The 17,800-nt window shown below is 40.3% G+C and overlaps 1 protein-coding gene across 6 annotated transcripts in view; it reads left to right on the top strand.

Annotated features, from left to right (window-relative positions):
- ppargc1a (peroxisome proliferator-activated receptor gamma, coactivator 1 alpha) overlaps positions 1-17,800 on the top strand; it is a 615,590-nt gene that overhangs the window by 525,873 nt on the left and 71,917 nt on the right. For 5 of the 6 annotated variants that reach the window (XM_080189518.1, XM_080189492.1, XM_080189537.1 and 2 more), the window contains exons 3-7: positions 6,074-6,268; positions 8,748-8,870; positions 13,181-13,394; positions 17,182-17,227; positions 17,340-17,413. In XM_080189518.1, the coding sequence (XP_080045644.1) occupies positions 6,074-6,268; positions 8,748-8,870; positions 13,181-13,394; positions 17,182-17,227; positions 17,340-17,413 (652 nt within the window). Of the gene's footprint in view, positions 1-6,073; positions 6,330-8,747; positions 8,871-13,180; positions 13,395-17,181; positions 17,228-17,339; positions 17,414-17,800 lie in introns of those variants that run through there. The other variant, XM_080189527.1, reaches the window with a different exon arrangement.

Here is a 17,800-nt window from a genome sequence, read left to right on the forward strand (position 1 = left end):
CATGTGGTGCTAATCTCCACTGTGACCTCTGTCCAGACTACCTTGGTCAAGCAGGAAGGATTCCTGCTCAGAAACAGGACCTCCTGTCATTCGAGAATCTGCAGGGAGGCATCACTAAACCATGGGACTATTCTTTGTCTGCGCTGGGACATTCTTCACTGCTTGAATGGGGTGATTGCATGTGATCAGGATCAATGGTTGGGGGTGAGGGGGACCAGCAGTTCCAGGGATCCATGGGGATAGTTGAGCAGCGCCGCAGGGAGGAGTACCAACATTCCAGAATGATGCTATTGAATTGCATGGAGTGGATGCCTGGCTAGATGCTATTTAAATGTGACACCCAGACCTTTGTCCCCATTTGTTCAAGACTGGTGACTTCTTGCCTCTCTTCACTGCATGATTGGCCAGGCTGCTCACCTCTGCATAAATAATTGGCTGTTTACTGCAGGATTTCACATGACCAGTCATTCTACCTTCAAGCAGAAACCCTGTACATTTCCAGTCCTATTGTTGGATACTTGATACTGCAGTAAAATTCCAGTCTCTCTCTTGTTAGAGATGATGATTGCCTGGTGTTAATATGGTGTGAATATTACTTTGTCATTTATCAGCCTAAGCCTGAATATTGTCTAGGTTTCGCTGCATGCAGACATGAATTGCTTCATTATTCAAAGAGTTACAAATGATACTGAACACTGCAATCATTAGTGAACATCCCCATCTTATGTTGGAAAAAATTTTATTGATGAGGCAGCTGAAGATAGAAGAACCTAAGTCACAGCTCTGAGGGACTCAGGATATTCCATCTTGGATCAGCTTACTGATTATTGACTAAATACTGCACCTGATCTAGATGTATCAGAAAAAGAGATTATAATGTTTTTGTGCTATTTGGACAACTTTCATTTCAGTTTTTAATCTCTTGGCTGTTAAGGCCACCATTTTGGAAAATCCCCATTCCTGTTTTTGTCAGGTTAAATGAAAGATGTTTGTCGTGAATTTTTGGCTAATTTCTAGACATTTTATGAATGCTTCGGAGTGGAACCCATATTACTTCCATACAGCTGGAGGTCAATGTGTGGAGCTTATGACAGAGACTGCAGCCAATATATTTGGGGCTTCCTGATGTTCCTCTGTAAGAAGTTGCCACTAATCCTAGACAAGCTATCTGAAAGTATGGAAATAATTGATTGGTTGAGAGAGGTAAATTTGGTGTCCATGTAAATGTGGACACTGTACATGCAAATTATTCATGTAGATAAGGGAGGGAATCTAAGGATAGATCTTTAAGGTACCTCAGAAATTACAGTGCAGAAGGAAGAGAAGCATTGTTGGAAAGATACTGGCTACATTCTGATAGGTATGTAGAATGTTTTGTGAAGCTGGATGTTGGAAGAGAGAGCTGGAGCAAAATGATTGGGTAAACCAAATTAAATGTCACAGGAAGTTTGAGGAAAATGAGGAGTGATTATATCGGCTAGTATGTAGGACCAGAGAGGAGCTTGAAAAGATTGATGGAGTAGTGAATAGATCCATGGATAAGCTTTTGAAGGAAGGAGTGCATGTAGATGGGAGATGACAAAAGGAAAAATAGATTCCTGGGATGAAATGGGGTGAGAGATTGTGACATGGTAAGGGGTATTTAGCTGGATGTACAGACAGGGGCAAGTGCATTGATGATCTTGATCTTGAGAATTAACTCAGTGAGCTTCTCAAACTTAGAGTGAAATTTAATTTCCTTCCAGTAGGCAGGTTTGGAGGTGGGGGGCACTTAATCGGCAGGATGGTGATCCCACCATCTTCTTATCCTTGCCCCTATTAAATCTGAGACAGAGAGACTCATGGATAGCCTGCCAGCCCCAATTCCAATTTTAGGCCCTTAAGGAGGCAATTGATGTCCATTTAAGGGTCTCATCCCACTGCTACTGATATTCAACCAGCAGTGGACAAGGCAGTCGTCATGAAGAAAGTTTGAAAAACAGACCCTGTTGTGTTTGCTGGCTAAATCCCAGGAGAGTGGGATAGGGCAGGGCAGGGAGTGACATTCTTGGCAATGAGGAGCTGCTGGCCCATGATCAGCCAGCCCATCTGGATGAGATTGGAATTTCCTCGATCCTGCCTTCTGCATTAAATTCCACCCATAGTCTTTAAGGTCTTAATGGAAGAGTGGAGGCGATGGCGTTAAGGAGACTTTTGACATGGATATAAAGGATTTGCAGTTATCATTGACTTCCATAATGATCTTGGATGATAGATTGTTTGGAAGTGAATAAGATGGTCATACCGCAGCTGGAAACTAATGTCTGGGCTACGCTACATAGTAAGAAAGTTTTGAAGTTTTATTTTATAGTTACAAGTAAGCTCACGTTAACGCTGTAATGTAGTTACTGTGAAAATTTCCAAGTCACCCCATTCCTGCACCTGTCCGGGTACATTGAGGGAGAATTTGGCAAGGCCAATGCACCGAACCAGCCTGACTTTCGGACTGTGAGAGGAAACTGGAGCACCCAGAGGAAACCCACGCAGGCACGGGGAGAATGTGCAGACTCCACACAGACACTGACCCAAGCCAGGAATTTAACCCAGGTCCCTTGCGCTGTGAGGCAGCAGTACTAACCGCTGTGCCAGGAATTGGAGTCAGTGCAGAAAAGAGGAACCAAACCAGTACGAGGGTAAGCGTTATGAACTCCAAGGAGTCACTCAAGAACCAGAAATTATTTACTCCAAGAAGAGGAGACAAGGGATAAACCTTTGAACGTTCTTGAGGTAATTAAATGAAACTCGATAATAAAATGAAGATTGCCAGAAATTCTACAACTATGGGGCAAGGCTTAAACTTCAAAGAAGGGAAATGGGTAGACAATTTTGATTCAATTACTTTATGGATTGGTTGGTGAGTGTCCAGAGAAGCAGATATTGTGGAGAATATTTATTTGAGAATTAAATAAGCAATATAGGCAGGTGTGATTCAGTTCCGTGCTCCCAGCATGAATGGTTTTCAGTGTGATAAAAATTTAAATCGTGTTATGATTTCTAGTCCAGATGACTACCACATATTTGTCTATTAAGATTAGATAACAATTGGAATTTGTTTTAAAACTGAATGTGCCAGATAATAGAAGATATAAAATCTTTTTAGAAAGCCACAAAATATTTATACAAGCAAGGACAACTTGAAAGACAACTGATTTGATTACATGAATCCCTTTGAAGAAAACGAACATTCACTGTTCATTTATAAAATTTTGAATTGTTAGCATAATTAATTAAGCAACTATTTTCCAGAAATTTTCTGGTATCATTTTATCTTCACCAACCGGGAATTGATCTGACAGACAAGAATGCCTATTACTTACGGAATCTGCTTGATTTTCAAACAGCAAAGAGATAAATGACCAAATGACCTGATTTTGATTTGATTTTCACTAGTAATTTGGTCGAACTGAATCAGAGAATCTACACAATGGAGTTTGGAAATGTCAAGCTATAGTATTTTAAACTGACAATGGATTTCAGTTATTAAATTCCTGCCCCCACTGTGGCAGAATGAGGCCACTGCATTTTTAATAAGTGGTTGATGACCAATCCCCACCATCCCTCACACCCCTGTTCTATATAGAAAGTGAATGTAAAATAGCAGCCAACCCTCAAGGATTTTTATGGCCGGAGTTCACCAGCCGTTCACGTCCCACTGCTGCTGCCAGTGAGGACAGAGAATCTGGCAGTCAGCCAAATCTCTGTTCACTGCAGCAGAACCAGAGAATCTGCTGGCATGAACAGCTGGAGAATCCCGCTCATTATATTCCATCTTGGGATGTGAGTGCCGCTGCAAAGGCCAGCATTTTTCCCATCCACTTGAAAAGATGATGGTGAGCAACCTTCCTGAACCACTGCAGTTCAGCTGGTGCAATTACACTCACAATGTTGTTAGAGAAGGAGTCCCAGGATTTTTGACCGAGTGACAATGAAGGAACAGTAATATTGTTCCAAGCCAGGTTGGCGAATTAATAACTCAGGAGAATTTGCAGGTGGTGATGCTTCATTGTGCTTGCTTCTTTCTAGGTGGTGGAGGACACAGGCCTGGAAGGTACTACTGAAGAAATATTAATGATTGCAGCAGTGTGTCTTGTAGATGGTATACATGGCTGCCACCGTGGGTGGGATTTTTCCATGGCCCGGCTGGTGGGTTTAATGGCAAGTGGGGATAGAACTTGGCAGGAGCGCAAAAATCAGTTTCATGCAAGTGTGAATTTTCCACAGCACCCTATGCTGGTGCCTACCATGGTGGAAAACCACCAGAGATGGGTGTGAAATGGATTTGTATCCTGCTAATAGGATGCAAGCTGGCCGAAATCTTGCACCCATGCCCAATTCTCCACAGTGTCAGTGCGAAAACGTGCCAGTCCAAAACACATCTAGAACAATATGGCCTGCAGGTGTCAGAACTCACCTGGACAGGGCCTGAGGTTGCCTCTGGAGTTAGAAATGGAGATACCTCTTCTTTCTTCATTAGTGAATTTGTGATATTGGGTGTCTTTTCAATATGCCATACAGATATGACATGTCAGCAGGCCTGTCCCACCACAGAATATCAACATAGAATCATAGAATTCTTACAGTGCAAATATGACACCAAATATCAACTTGCACAATTAATGAGGTTGGGGCAGAAAGATATGGCATGGTTTCCTGGCAGACTATGGGACTTCATCCCAGATGGGAAAATTCCACCCACTGTGTGGTGGAGAAAATGAATGCTTGAGGTACCAAATAGGGTGCAAACTAAGTGGGCTGCTTTGTCTTGCATAGTGTCAAGCTTTTTGAATACTGCTATCCACACTAGTGGAGAGCATTCTGTCACATCCTGATTTGTGCCTTGCAGATGGTGAGCAGGCTCTGGTGTGTCAGGAGGTGCGTTACCTGCTGCAAAACTCCTAGCCTCTGACCTAATATTGTAGCTACAGTAGGCTGTTTCAGTTCAGTTTCTGACCAGTGGTAACCCCTAGGATGGTGATAGAGATGAAAGGAGTGTTCAACAATGCAATTATCTTGAATGTCATAGGGAAATGATTAGATTCTCTTTTATTCATAGAATCATAAAATCCTACAGTGCCGAAGGAGGCCATTTGGCCCATTTGGTCTGCACCAACAACAATTCTACCTCTGCCAAATCCCCACATATTTACCCAGCTAATTCCTCTAATCTACGCATCCCGGGACACTAAGGTGCAATTTAGCATGGTCGATGCACCTAACCCGCAGTGTGGAAGGAAACAGGAGCACCTGGAGGAAACCCACAGAGATGGTTATTACCTGTAGACTGGCATTCTAATATAGATAATTCAGGAATTACACAGCATGGGAGGCTTAAATTTGCCTTGACTAGCTTGGAGGAACATTCTACGCCACCTCATTCCACAAAGGAACATAAAATACTTACCTCAAATAGCTTATTCCAACTTCAACTTAACCAGACAAGAAAGGTATATGCTCAGGTTCAGATTTAAATTGTAGTCAGGGTGCAAAGATGTCATCAGGCTCCAGTCTGTATATTTAAAGAAGGACCTCACTGGCTTTATTATATTAATTATGCATGTTACATTTCTTATTACTACATTTGAAAACAAAGATCTGATGATAATACTAAACAAATGGTTATTTTCAAAAATTAATAATTAATTGAAAGGCTTGAGTTAAGTATTAACATGTTAACACTTTTTGCCATGTAACAAATCTTCTAGATGTAAGACTCATAACTTAATAGTTCCTGAGCTAAACATCGCACAATGGGGAGAATAAGAGGTGACTATCACAGTTGGTGGCAATGCACAAGTACATTAATATACTGAGCCAGCTAACATTTATGATTGAAAATGGTTGAAATGTGTATTCTGGTTGCATACCTTCAAGAAAAGTAAATCAGAGTTTTAAGTATTGCACAGCAGTGGTGTCATTCAATATATTTCTTGATTTTCAATTTCTTTTCTTTAGCATAATGCAATTTTTGTAGAAGATTGTGATCCTGTAGTGAGCCATGTGATAAACTATTAAAAGATTCTTTCTATTTTGGCAGAAGATGGATGAAGAAAATGAGGCCAACTTGTTGGCTGCTTTAACAGAGACACTGGACAGCATTCCAATAGATGAGGATGGACTGCCTTCATTTGATGCACTAACGGATGGGGATGTAACCAGTGTCAATGATCCTAGCCCTCCCTCAATGCCTGACGGCACTCCTCCGACTCCGGAGGGTGAAGAGCCGTCTCTAGTAAGAATCCTTTCTACTGTTTAACAAGAATCGGATGAGCCTCTGGCTACCCGCTGCATGGGTATGATGTAGTCAAAATAAGGTTCGGATTTTTCAATTAAGGGTCGCAAGGAAAATTGAAGTAAAAATGCCTGCAAAAATGTAACATTAAGGGAAGATATGTACTGCACTTTAAGAACAAATTGTTGTTAAAATCTCTGTAAGATCAATAACTTTTAAAAAGAAATTTTTACTTTCAGATAATAGTTGAAAGGATGACATGACTTCTGATGGAATTTTCCCAAAAAATTTTAAGTGTTGAGTTTGCAGGAAAACTGGAGTAATTCATGTCTTTTTCAGTGGGAGTTCACACTTGGATCTCCCACACTCTGTGCACTGCAGAGATCACCATCATAAATCTCATTAGATTTCAGTGGGCGGTGGCCCAAATTGTTAGCTTCCTGTTTGTTAGCCAGCTCGATCATTGGCCAATTTTGGACTCCTGCAGTGCTGCCACCCCCCCCACCCACCACAATGGTCCAAACATGGCCACCCGACCATTACCACCACCCTGCCCCGGCCATTCCCCTCCTCATCTCATCCCAGACTTTACTAATCTCCAGCACCCCAACCCCCTGCATTGCAGACACCCTTCAGGTAGACCTCCACCTCCGGCAGACCACTTCACCCAGAGACCCCTTTCCCCAACCTGCCCCAATCACTGGCCTTCCTTCTTCCACCATCAATCCCAATGCAGAGTGGCAGCAGAACTACTTCCACTAGTGCAAATTAATTGAATCTTTCAGCCTCATTTTAATTCTTTATGAATTGTTCTTTTTGATCCAACTGCAAACTCTGACTGCCATTCCTGCATGGTGAACCTTAGAGACTTTTGGCTTCCAGTTGTTCTCCTTCTCCCAGATGCTGGCAAACTAACCTTGTCCGTGAATTTTCAGGAATAATTTAGCCTTCCCCGTTCAAAGCCTATCTTCATGGCAATGTGAATTACATGGTCCTTGTATTCAGATAGAAAAGCTTATTAAATATTCTTGAGACGCCAGCTCTCTCATGTCCTGGAAGTAAATGGGCAGTTTAAAGTAAAATTCTTTACACCCTGATATTCTCAATACGTTTCTGGAACTTCATAGACACACAGTTCATCCGTTGATAGAGCACAAGCCTACTATCTTTGTCTCCAAGTATAAATACCTTGGAATCTTCTTCCCAGTAAAACAGTCTTGGTCCTCTTCAATCTTTAACAACCAAACCACCCAGGCTTGCAATCAGGCAGACTTCAGAACAGGTCACATGATCCCTGTACCTTCACCTTAAGTTAATGACACAGTCCCAAAGCAATCTTACAAACCTTATAATAGTAACATTGCATTCTGTTATGGTTCAGGTCAGAAACTGAAAAAAAAATTGAAACAAAGTGTTTTGTAGAGCCCGTCTGGATCATAAGTTTTGCATCTTGAATTTGGCTAGGATAAGCATGAGATGTTTCACTTCAGGCATGATTCATACGACCCACTTGGGAACTTTTATCAAAGTTTATTTAAGAATACAGTTAACATGTATAGTAGGAAAATTAGCAAGAACTTTTAACAATTACAAACAAGAAACAAACAATCATGATAATGTATAACCCTTAACAAAGATATCTACAAGATATACAATCAAACCAATCCCATAGACAAAACACCCTTTCCATAGTTTAACACAGCACAAATTAATGCTCACGTGATACTGGAAATTGAGTTCTTTGGTTGGAGAATTGAAAACTCTCAGTCTTGATTCATTTAGAACAAATTGAAGTCAGAACAGCTTCCTAGAACATCAGGGACTTTAGTCAAACTATTAATAACAAGATTCTTTGCTTCAGGAAGGCAAAACCGTGCTTTAAAACCAGCAGAATTTCCAAATAAAACAGGAAAAGAGAGACTTCTGATTAGCTTGCTATCCCTGCTAAAACTCAACTGCAACTCAGAACTGAAAATGAAACCTTAAACTCTCTGAGGGAAAAACCTGTTCAAAAACAAATGACCGTCCTCCTAATAGTGCAGGATTGTAAAACTAATCCCAGAGTAAACAGAAACAACCCCATTTAAACCACTTAACTGGCTCTGAAAGGACTGATCATAGTCAGCCTGGCAACATTAGGACATCAGCTAAGGTTATGAGCTTAGAAACACTGACTATGAGAGCTGCAGAGATTATGATTTAAAAAAAAATCTCTTAAAGGTACATTAAAGTCACAATTCTATGGTAAGTTGGGTGCAATAATATTAACAGCTTCTAAATACATGCATGTGTAAGTTTGTTTTTCTTATCCATAGTTTTCTATCAAGCATTTTTGAAATAATTAAAAACAACGGCAGACTATAGAAACTGGAAATTTGACTAATTTGAATGACCCATGATTTGATAAGTTATTCACAGGTAGATTCTGTCCATTTTATGCTTCATTAAAATTTCCCCTGTTTTGGTTGTACCTTTCCAGTTGAAGAAGCTCTTGCTGGCTCCTGCTAATTCACAGTTTATCTACAATGAATGTCATGGAGGAAGTACACACATCCGCATGACCAATCATAACAGGATTACACCAAACCCTACTGTTGTCAAGGTATACTTCAGTCTTATGATCAGAGATCTTTGTGCAAAGAAGAAAATAATATTTTATGCCACATAGAATGAGAGTACAAACTAATGAACTTGGTATTCTGGACTGACTGAAAATCTTGTCTGATTACATGAGCATGCTGATTTGTAGCACTGTTGGGCCTCAACTTGCTTGATGTAGATGTTATAGCCTGGATTTTCACTTCCAGAGCCAGGACATCTCCCAACACACTGAACCTTCCCCCTCCCCCCCCAACCCTTCACCCCTCACACCTCACAGCCACACTCCCCCCATCCATGCTAACTCATGCCAACCCATGTCCCCCACTCATCTCAATGACCGGATAGCCATTATGCCAATTTAAGGCCAATTCATGCCAACTATGGTACCCATCCACCACCAAATCACTCAGTATTCACAAAGCGATGACTTCAGGAACTATGCTGAGAACTTTAAAAAGTTATTTCATGGTAAGTGGGCATCTTTGGAAAGGTCAGCATTTATTTCTCATCCTAATTGTCCTCAATCTGAGTGGCTTGCTAGCCTGTTGCAAAAGGAAGATAAGAGTCAGCCACATTGTTGTTGGTCTGGCTTCACATGGCCTGACCAGGTGAGGACATGCCAGATGGGTTTTACAATTGACGCTAGTTTCATGACTAAAACTCGCTTTGTATTCCAGATTTATTAATTGAATTCAGATTCCACCAGCTGCCATGAAGGGATTTGAACTCATGTCCCCAGAGCAATAGCTTGAGTTTCTGAATTGCTAGTCTAGTAACATTACCATTACACCAATGTCTCCCCTCCCCAGATGAAATAACATAACGTTTTAAGCATCAACCGCAGAAATTGATACTACACAAAAAAAGTCTCATTCATAAAAGCCCATTCAATATATTTGAATCCTCTCAGTACTTAATCTCTTATAAAAACACACATTTGTATTCATACAAGATGCAATGCAGGAACTCATCAAGGCTCCTTAGACAGCATCATCTAAACCTACAACTCCTATCATCTAGAAGGACAAGGGTAGAAGACACATGGGGACAGCATCACTTACAAGTTCCCCTCCTAGTCACTCACCATCCTAATTTGGAAATATCTTGCTGTTCCTTCTCTGTCAATGGGTCAAAACCCTGGAAATCCCCTCCTTACAGCACAGGACTGCAGTGGTTCAAGAAGAAGTCTCACAACACCAGGTTAAAGTCCAACCAGTTTATTTGATAGTAAACTCACAAGCTTCTCCGCATCATGGTTCAAGAAGGCAGTTCACCACTCAAGGGCATTTAAGATTGGTCAATAAATGCTAGCCTAGCCAGTGATGCACACATCCCATGAAAAAATAAGCAAAAACACCCTGCCACCATCCCACCCCTAAGGGGTTACAAGGAGAAGGCGGGGAAATGACACTAGGTGAATTACCCATTTGGAGACCCAGCAAAGTTAAGATGGGCTCAATAGCTTGTTGTAACATTAGGACCACTTGTTTACAGACTTTCTTTTAGCCTTGATCCAAGCATCGACGAAAAAGCTAAATTCCAGAGGTGAGATGAAAGTGACTATCTTGATATCATGAACACATTTGATGAGTGGCATCGAGGCATTCTTCTAAAATCGAATTTGGTGGAAATCTAGGGAAAATTCTCCACTGCCTGGAGTCATGTTTATCATAAAGGAAAATTATTTAAATTGTTGAAGATCAATCATCTCAACCTGAGGACATTGCTACAGATGTTCCTCAGGGAGGGACCCAAGCCCACTTATCTTCAGCTGTAATTATTAATGCCCTTCCCTCCATCATGATGTCAAAAGGGTTTCCTTGCTGATGATTGCCAGTGCTCAGTTGCATTCTTTTGTCTTTAATGGGATGTGAGTATCACTGGCAAGGCCAACATTTGTTCTCGTGCTAATTGCCCTTGAGGAAGTGGTGATGAGTCACCTTCTTAGTTGTTTAATAGAACAGAGTGGGAAATTTCAGAGGTCAGTTAAGAATTAATCACAATGCTACAGGTTTGGAGTCTCATATAGACTGAACTAGGTATGGGCAGCAGATTTTCTCCCTTGAAGGAGATTAGTGAATAAAATGGATTTTTATGACAATCTACTAGTAGTTTGATGGTGAATGGGATGGATAGGGTAGAGGTGGAGAGGTTCTTCCCGCTCAGAAAGGACAGTAGGACTAGAGGGCACAGCCTCAAGATAAGGGGGGGGCAGTTTAGAACGGAGTTGAGGAGGAACTTCGTCGCTCAAAGGGTGGTGAATTTCTGGAATTCTCTGCCCGTTGAAGTGGTGGAGGCTGCCTCGCTAAATATATTTAAGACGCGGGTAGATAGGTTTTTGGTAGGCAAGGGGATTAAGGGTTATGGGGAGAAAGCGCGAAAGTGGAACTGAGCCACTTCAGATCAGCCATGACCTTATTGAATGGCGGAGCAGACTCGAAGGGCTAGATGGCCTACTCCTGCTCCTATTTCTTATGTTCTTATGTCACCATTGCTGAGACTAGTTTTTGTAAATTCCAATTTTTTTAGTTGATTGAATTTAAATTCATCAGCTGCCTTGGTGGGAATTGAACTCATGTTTTCAGAGCATTAGTCCTGATCGCTAGACTATTAACCTAGTAGCATTATCACTATGCTGCTGATTCCTGAAAATTCACAGATCTTCAGACAACCAAGCAGTTCATGTCCACATGCAGCAAGGCCTGGACTACATTAATGCCTGGGCTGGAAAGAGACAAGTAATATTAATCCCATGCAATGACTAACTCGAATGAGGGATTTTGTGTATTTCACCTTGACGTTCAATGGCATTACCATTGTTGAATCCCAAACATCAATATCCTAGTGTCACCATTGACAAAAGCCTTAACTGGACTAGCCACATAACATTTTGGTTACAGTACATGACAGTTTCTTTCAATTTCTAATACATTTGCAAACTGTTAAAATTGTAGCATCCAATACAATTGTAGTCTTTAGTATAACATATATAGAAGGTGGTGCTGAACCATTTTCTTGAATTGCTACAGTCTGTGTGGTGAATATACTTCTACTGTGTTGTCAGATAGGAAGTTCCAGGATGTTGATTCAGCAATGATAAAGGGACAGTAAGATATGCCCAAGACAGATGCGCTGTGGCTTAGAGGGGTACTTCAAAGTCATGGTGTTTCCATGCACCTGCTATCCTTGGTGAATTACTGAAATGCATCAAGTGACTCACCTCCTGACTCCCCAAAGTCTGTCCACCAGCTACAATGCACAAGGCGGGAGCATATTGAAATACTCTCCACTTGCCTAGATGAGTGTAGCTCCAACAATAACCAAGAAGTTCAACATCATCGAGGAAACAATGGGTCACTTGATTGCATCTCATCCACCATCTTAATCATATCCAATCTCTACAACCAATGTCCCATGACTACAGTGTATATAATCTACAAGATGCATTTCAGTAATTCACCAAGGATAGCAGGTGCATGGAAACACCATGACTTTGAAGTACCCCTTTAAGCTACAGAGCACCTGTCTTGGGCATATCTTACTGTTCCTTTATCATTGCTGGATCAGCATCCTGGAACTTCCTATCTGAGAACACAGTAGAAGTATATTCACCACACAGACTGTAGCAATTCAAGAAAATGGTTCAGCACCACCTTCTATATATGTTACACTAAAGACTACAATTGTATTGGATGCTACAATCTTAACAGTTTGCAAATGTATTAGAAACTGAAAGAATTCTAAAAATGCAGGACCAGACTTTCCATTCTGCAGTAGCAGGTACTACTGGAAAACTCAGTTTCCATCAATTTCCTATCATTGCTTTCTAAATGATTGCCAGTGTGCGCAACAAATGCTGTAAGATACAGTGCGTATTTTCTCAAAGTGTCACTACCTTCATCAAAAACATATTTGGCAAACTTTTTTGATTGAGTTAACAAGGCACAACACAATCATGTCCAAGCAAACTGTCCTGTCACTTGCACATAATTTCATTGTGTGGAAGCGATGGATGGATTTTTTGGTTCTTTTCCTTCCTTAAACAGAAAACAAAAACATAAAGCTGCTTTAACATTTAACTGCTTTCAAGTTTTTCTTTGATCTCAGCAGCCACTGGGATTCATTTCATGTGACATCTGTGCTCATTATGATTATTAGCAGCTGCTGCATTTTGTAATGCAAAGAAACGTACAAAAGAAAAACCATATGAGCAAAAACATCCTTTATTTTTCAAGTAACAGTACTTTGATTTGTTGAATAAGTTTTATTAACATTTTTAATATTGTTGTTGTTTTCTTGTATTGTTATAAGGTGGAGTCAACTTTAACTATCAAGGCAAGGAATATTTGCCAACAGCAGAAATCACAGGCCTACCGCCGCCCATGCACAGAATTGCTCAAATATTTGACTGCCAGTGATGAACCTCCACAGTCCAAAATAAATGACCACAAAATTAACTGTAGAGCCAAAAGCATTTCCAAAAGGAAGATGCAACTGCAATCTCAACAATCTCAAAACCTTCAAGGTAAGGATGAAGCTTGTGATGTATCACTACTCTAAGCTCAAGCCTTTCATGGTACCTTCGTGGCTTCACTGGTGTGCATGTGTGCATTTCACTTTTTTGGGAGTTCACCCAAATTGCCCTATATTTCTTTGTCCATCCGTGTGGCCTGTGCATGTTACAATAGTACCTATTCGGAACTCAAATGCAGTATTCATGTTTTACACGTAGGTACTTCTTTAATTTCTGCAAAAGTGAGCCAATCTAAATGAGTGGTGAAATGAAACTTAATATTCACTATTAATCTCTATTCCATGTTCAAACTTTTTCTTCACATTCTTACTTCCTTGCTTTGCTTCTAAATTAATTGACAGGAATGTGTGATTTGGGTGCATAGTTATCTGAAATGTGTTCTGGACCTTGAGCATGGAAGCAGAAAATATGCCCTGATTTTAACAACTTGTATATGATGGGTGAGATTCTCCGGCTTCCCAGGTGCGTGTTTCCTGCAGCGGGAGATAGCACATTCTCTGCTAGTGGTGGGATTCACCTGGACTCACCACTGTTAATGGGAATTCCCATTGATGTCACCCCATGCCGCCAGGAAACCCGCAGGTGGGTGTCCTCTGCTGGCGGGACTGGAGAATCCCATCAATGTGAACGACTGGAGAATTATGGCCAACATTTTTAATCTAGTAAGGTGACTCAAGTCACATCACAGACTCATTAACAAACAAGAACTGCACTTAGTATTTTCATTTTTAAAGACAAATACAGTGTCTTATGCTACAAATAAAGGAAAATTCCATACAAAAGTGGAACAATGATTTCAGGGTCATAAGAAGGAGCAATGTGAATGAGGTAAGGAAAGAGAGAGCGAGAACATTTGGCAAGAACTCATCTGGCATCCTGGTTTCTTCTGACCCCCAACTCTTCACTCCTGATCCACTCTACTGGATTGTATTGATGCTTGATGTTGCTATTTCATGGCCCACTCTTGCTGCTCCTTTTTCCTGCAGAGTCAGCTGATTCTATTCCCATCTTAGCCAATTTTAGTTCTTTTAAATTATGAGCGTGGAAGTGCCGCAGTTGCTTGATTCAGAATTTCTCTAACCATAGCAATATTCCAGGCAACCAATCTAAGCCCTTGATTTTCTTTTTATTTGTTCTTGGGATGTGAGCATTACAGATCAGAATTTATTACCCATCCCTGCTTGCCCTTGGAAGCAAGGCATCTTCTTGAACTCCTGCAATCTATGTGGTGTGGATACATCCACAGTACTTTTTTTCTGTCAGGATTTCATACAACTGAATGGTTTACAAAGCCATTTCAGAGGTCAGTCAAGTAACAATCATACTGGTGTGTATCTGGGGTCATGTATAGATCAGGTCAGGGGTGGCAAACTTCTTTTCTGGAGCAATTGCTGAACCAGACAATTGGTAATTTCATGATCATTACTAAAGAGATCCAGGTTAATTAATTAATTAAAACTAGTTCCCCCAGTTGGCACTGTGGGACTTGAATTCATGTCTCTGGGGCGTTCGGCAAAGCATCTGGATTACTAGTACAGGGACATTACCACTATCCTACTATCACTCCTGTACAATTTCAATCAACTAAAATTGGCTGAAGAAGAGATCGTATTTCACAGCTCTCAAATTCACATTTAACATTTGAAAATTTGCAAAGAAAGCACAGTTTGCAACAAGTTCCTCACTTATTTTGGAGGAGCAACCAAAAAACACACAGCACCAAGGAGGAAATCAGTCTGGAAAAATAAAAACAAGATTAGAAGCAATTGGGGTGAAACATAATGGGAACAACAGGAGTTCAGAACAACCCAGAAAAAGGGAAAAATAAAAGGTGGGAACCAGGAAGAAGTAAACTGAAGCATGGAATCTTAGAATAGTAATAGCACAGAAGGCCATTTGGGCTTCATGAATGTGCTGACTCTTCACCGAGAGAGCAATTCAGCAAATCATATTGTCCCACCTTTTCCCCATAGCCCCGCAAATGTTTTCTTTTCAGGTAAATATCTAATGCCCTTTTATAAGCCATAATTGAATCTGTCTCCAGCACATTTTCACTCAGTACATTCTTGATCCTAAGCACTCAGTGCAGTAGAAAGTTTTTCTTCATGTTGCCTTTGGTTCTTTTGCCATTCACCTTAAATCAGTGTTGTCTGGTTCTCAACCTACTACCAATGGAAACAATTGCTCCCTATCTCATGGACTTCTATTGAAAGATTTTTAACCTAAAATACTTTCTCTCAGAAGCTGCGAGACCTGCTGAGCATTACCAGCATTTCTATTTTTATTTCATATTTCCAGCAATATTTTGTTTTTATGCCCCCCCTTTCTACTCTTTCCAGACCCTCACGATTTTGATCACTTTTATCAAATTACCTCTTAACCTTCTCTAAGGAGAACAACCCCAATCAACCCTCATAAGTGAAGCCCTTTGTCTCTAGAATCATTCTTGTGCATATTTTCTGCATTCCCTAAAGCGTTCACGTCCTTTCCAAAGTGCAATGCCCAGAATTGGACAGAATACTCTAGTTGAGGTTTAACCAATATCTTATTAAGGTTCACTGTAACCTCTTCATAAGTTGTGCCACCAGGTGTAAAGCCTAGGATCCCAAATGCTTTATTAATTGCTTTCTCAACCTGCCCTACCTCTTTTAAATATTTGTAGCTTAACCCCTAAAGATGAGGTATCCCATGTATGCTGCACTGCCTCCAAGGCTATATATCCTTCCTAAGATATGTGGTCAGAACTACTTGTAGTATTCTAGGTGCGGTGTAACCATGGCTTTACATAATTTTGTATTCTATTGCTCCAGATGTAAAGATTAGCATTCTAATAGCCTTTTAAACTATTTTCTGCGTCTATTCAAGACATTTTAATGATTAGTGTACCTGACCTCTTGCCTTTGGACTTTCACTGTTGCTAGTTTGTCACCATGTGGAAAATATCCTGTTCTATTCTTGTTACATCCACAGGGATGGCCTTATATTTCCCTATATTTTAGCCCATTCATTTTTTTCTTTATTATTTCATGGGATGTGGAAATTGCTGACTGGACCTATATTTATTACCCATATCTAATTTCTCTTGAACTGAGTGGCTCATTAGGCCATTTCAAAGGGCAGTTAAGAGTCAACCACATTGCTGTGTGTCTGCAGTCACATGAAGGCCAGACCAGATAAGAATGGCAGATTTTCTTCCTTTAAGAACATTCATGAACCAAGTGGATTTTTATAGCAATCAATGTTTGTTTCATGATGACTATGATAGAGACTAGCTTTACATTTGAGATGTTTGCTTCCAATAATTCAATTTAATTCCACCAGATGCCATGGTGGGATTTGAAACTATACCTCCCAGGATTAATCGAAGCTCTGGATTATTAGTCCATTTCTCCTGGGTTTTCCCCACTTCACTTCACTCTTAAATTTCGGCCACTTCTTGCCTTTGCAATAAAGAAAAAGTATTGCATAGATATCTGTATCATGAAGTTCCAGCAACCTGCTGCCTTTTGACAAAGGAAAAGGATTTTTATGTAGACTGTCTCACCCAAGCATGTCCTTAGTTCCTCCTGTTGGAATAACTAGTTGGACCTTTATTCTGATTGAAGGTTCCAATCATGACTTACTCTTTCAAATAGTGGCTGTGCTGCTGTAAACTTCTATCATGTTCTGTTATTATTGCAAAGCAATCTTTATTATTGAATTTAATACAGAAAGAAAATGCAAAAAACACATGCTTTAGATTATCAATACTCAAGTGTTTCTATTTTAAAATTTTCAGCTAGACCAACAACTCTGTCCCTGCCCTTGACACCAGAAACATCAAAGTAAGTGTTTCTAAAACAATTATAGGACTGCTGATACTTCAAAGAAGCAATGCGTTTGATTTTTTAATGCAAAATTATCAAGCAACTGAAAAGAATAAAACAACTTTTTCAGTGATCCTAGAGGTTCCCCATTTGAGACCAAGACTATTGAACGGACACTTAGTGTGCAACTCTCTGGTACTGCTGGTAAGACCTATTTTTACTTTACCTTTGTATTCGCAATCGATGGTTCTTTAGAAATTGAATCAACAATTCAGTCGCCAGATTATATTTTTCAAATACTCATGTTATTTTAAGCAACCTTTTCCTTGGTTTGTTCCCCAAACTGTTTTACAATACCAGTTGAAAATTTGCACAGTCTAAACTCCACTGGCGGGTTCTCACTGCTACATAGTACTAAAAGACCAATCACTTATCATCAGTTTTAATAGCCACCATATTCGATTGAATTGTTGTTTTTAAGCTTTTTTTAGCCATGTACCTCTACTCAGATTTACCAACTTTCTGCGTACGCTCCTGGTAGTTTCTTTTTTAACTATCCCTCTGATGGAAAATGTATTTATTTGGAAAATT

This window comes from Carcharhinus amblyrhynchos, chromosome 1, assembly GCF_965287045.1.
Source record: "Carcharhinus amblyrhynchos chromosome 1, sCarAmb.v2.hapA, whole genome shotgun sequence".
NCBI lineage: Eukaryota > Metazoa > Chordata > Chondrichthyes > Carcharhiniformes > Carcharhinidae > Carcharhinus > Carcharhinus amblyrhynchos.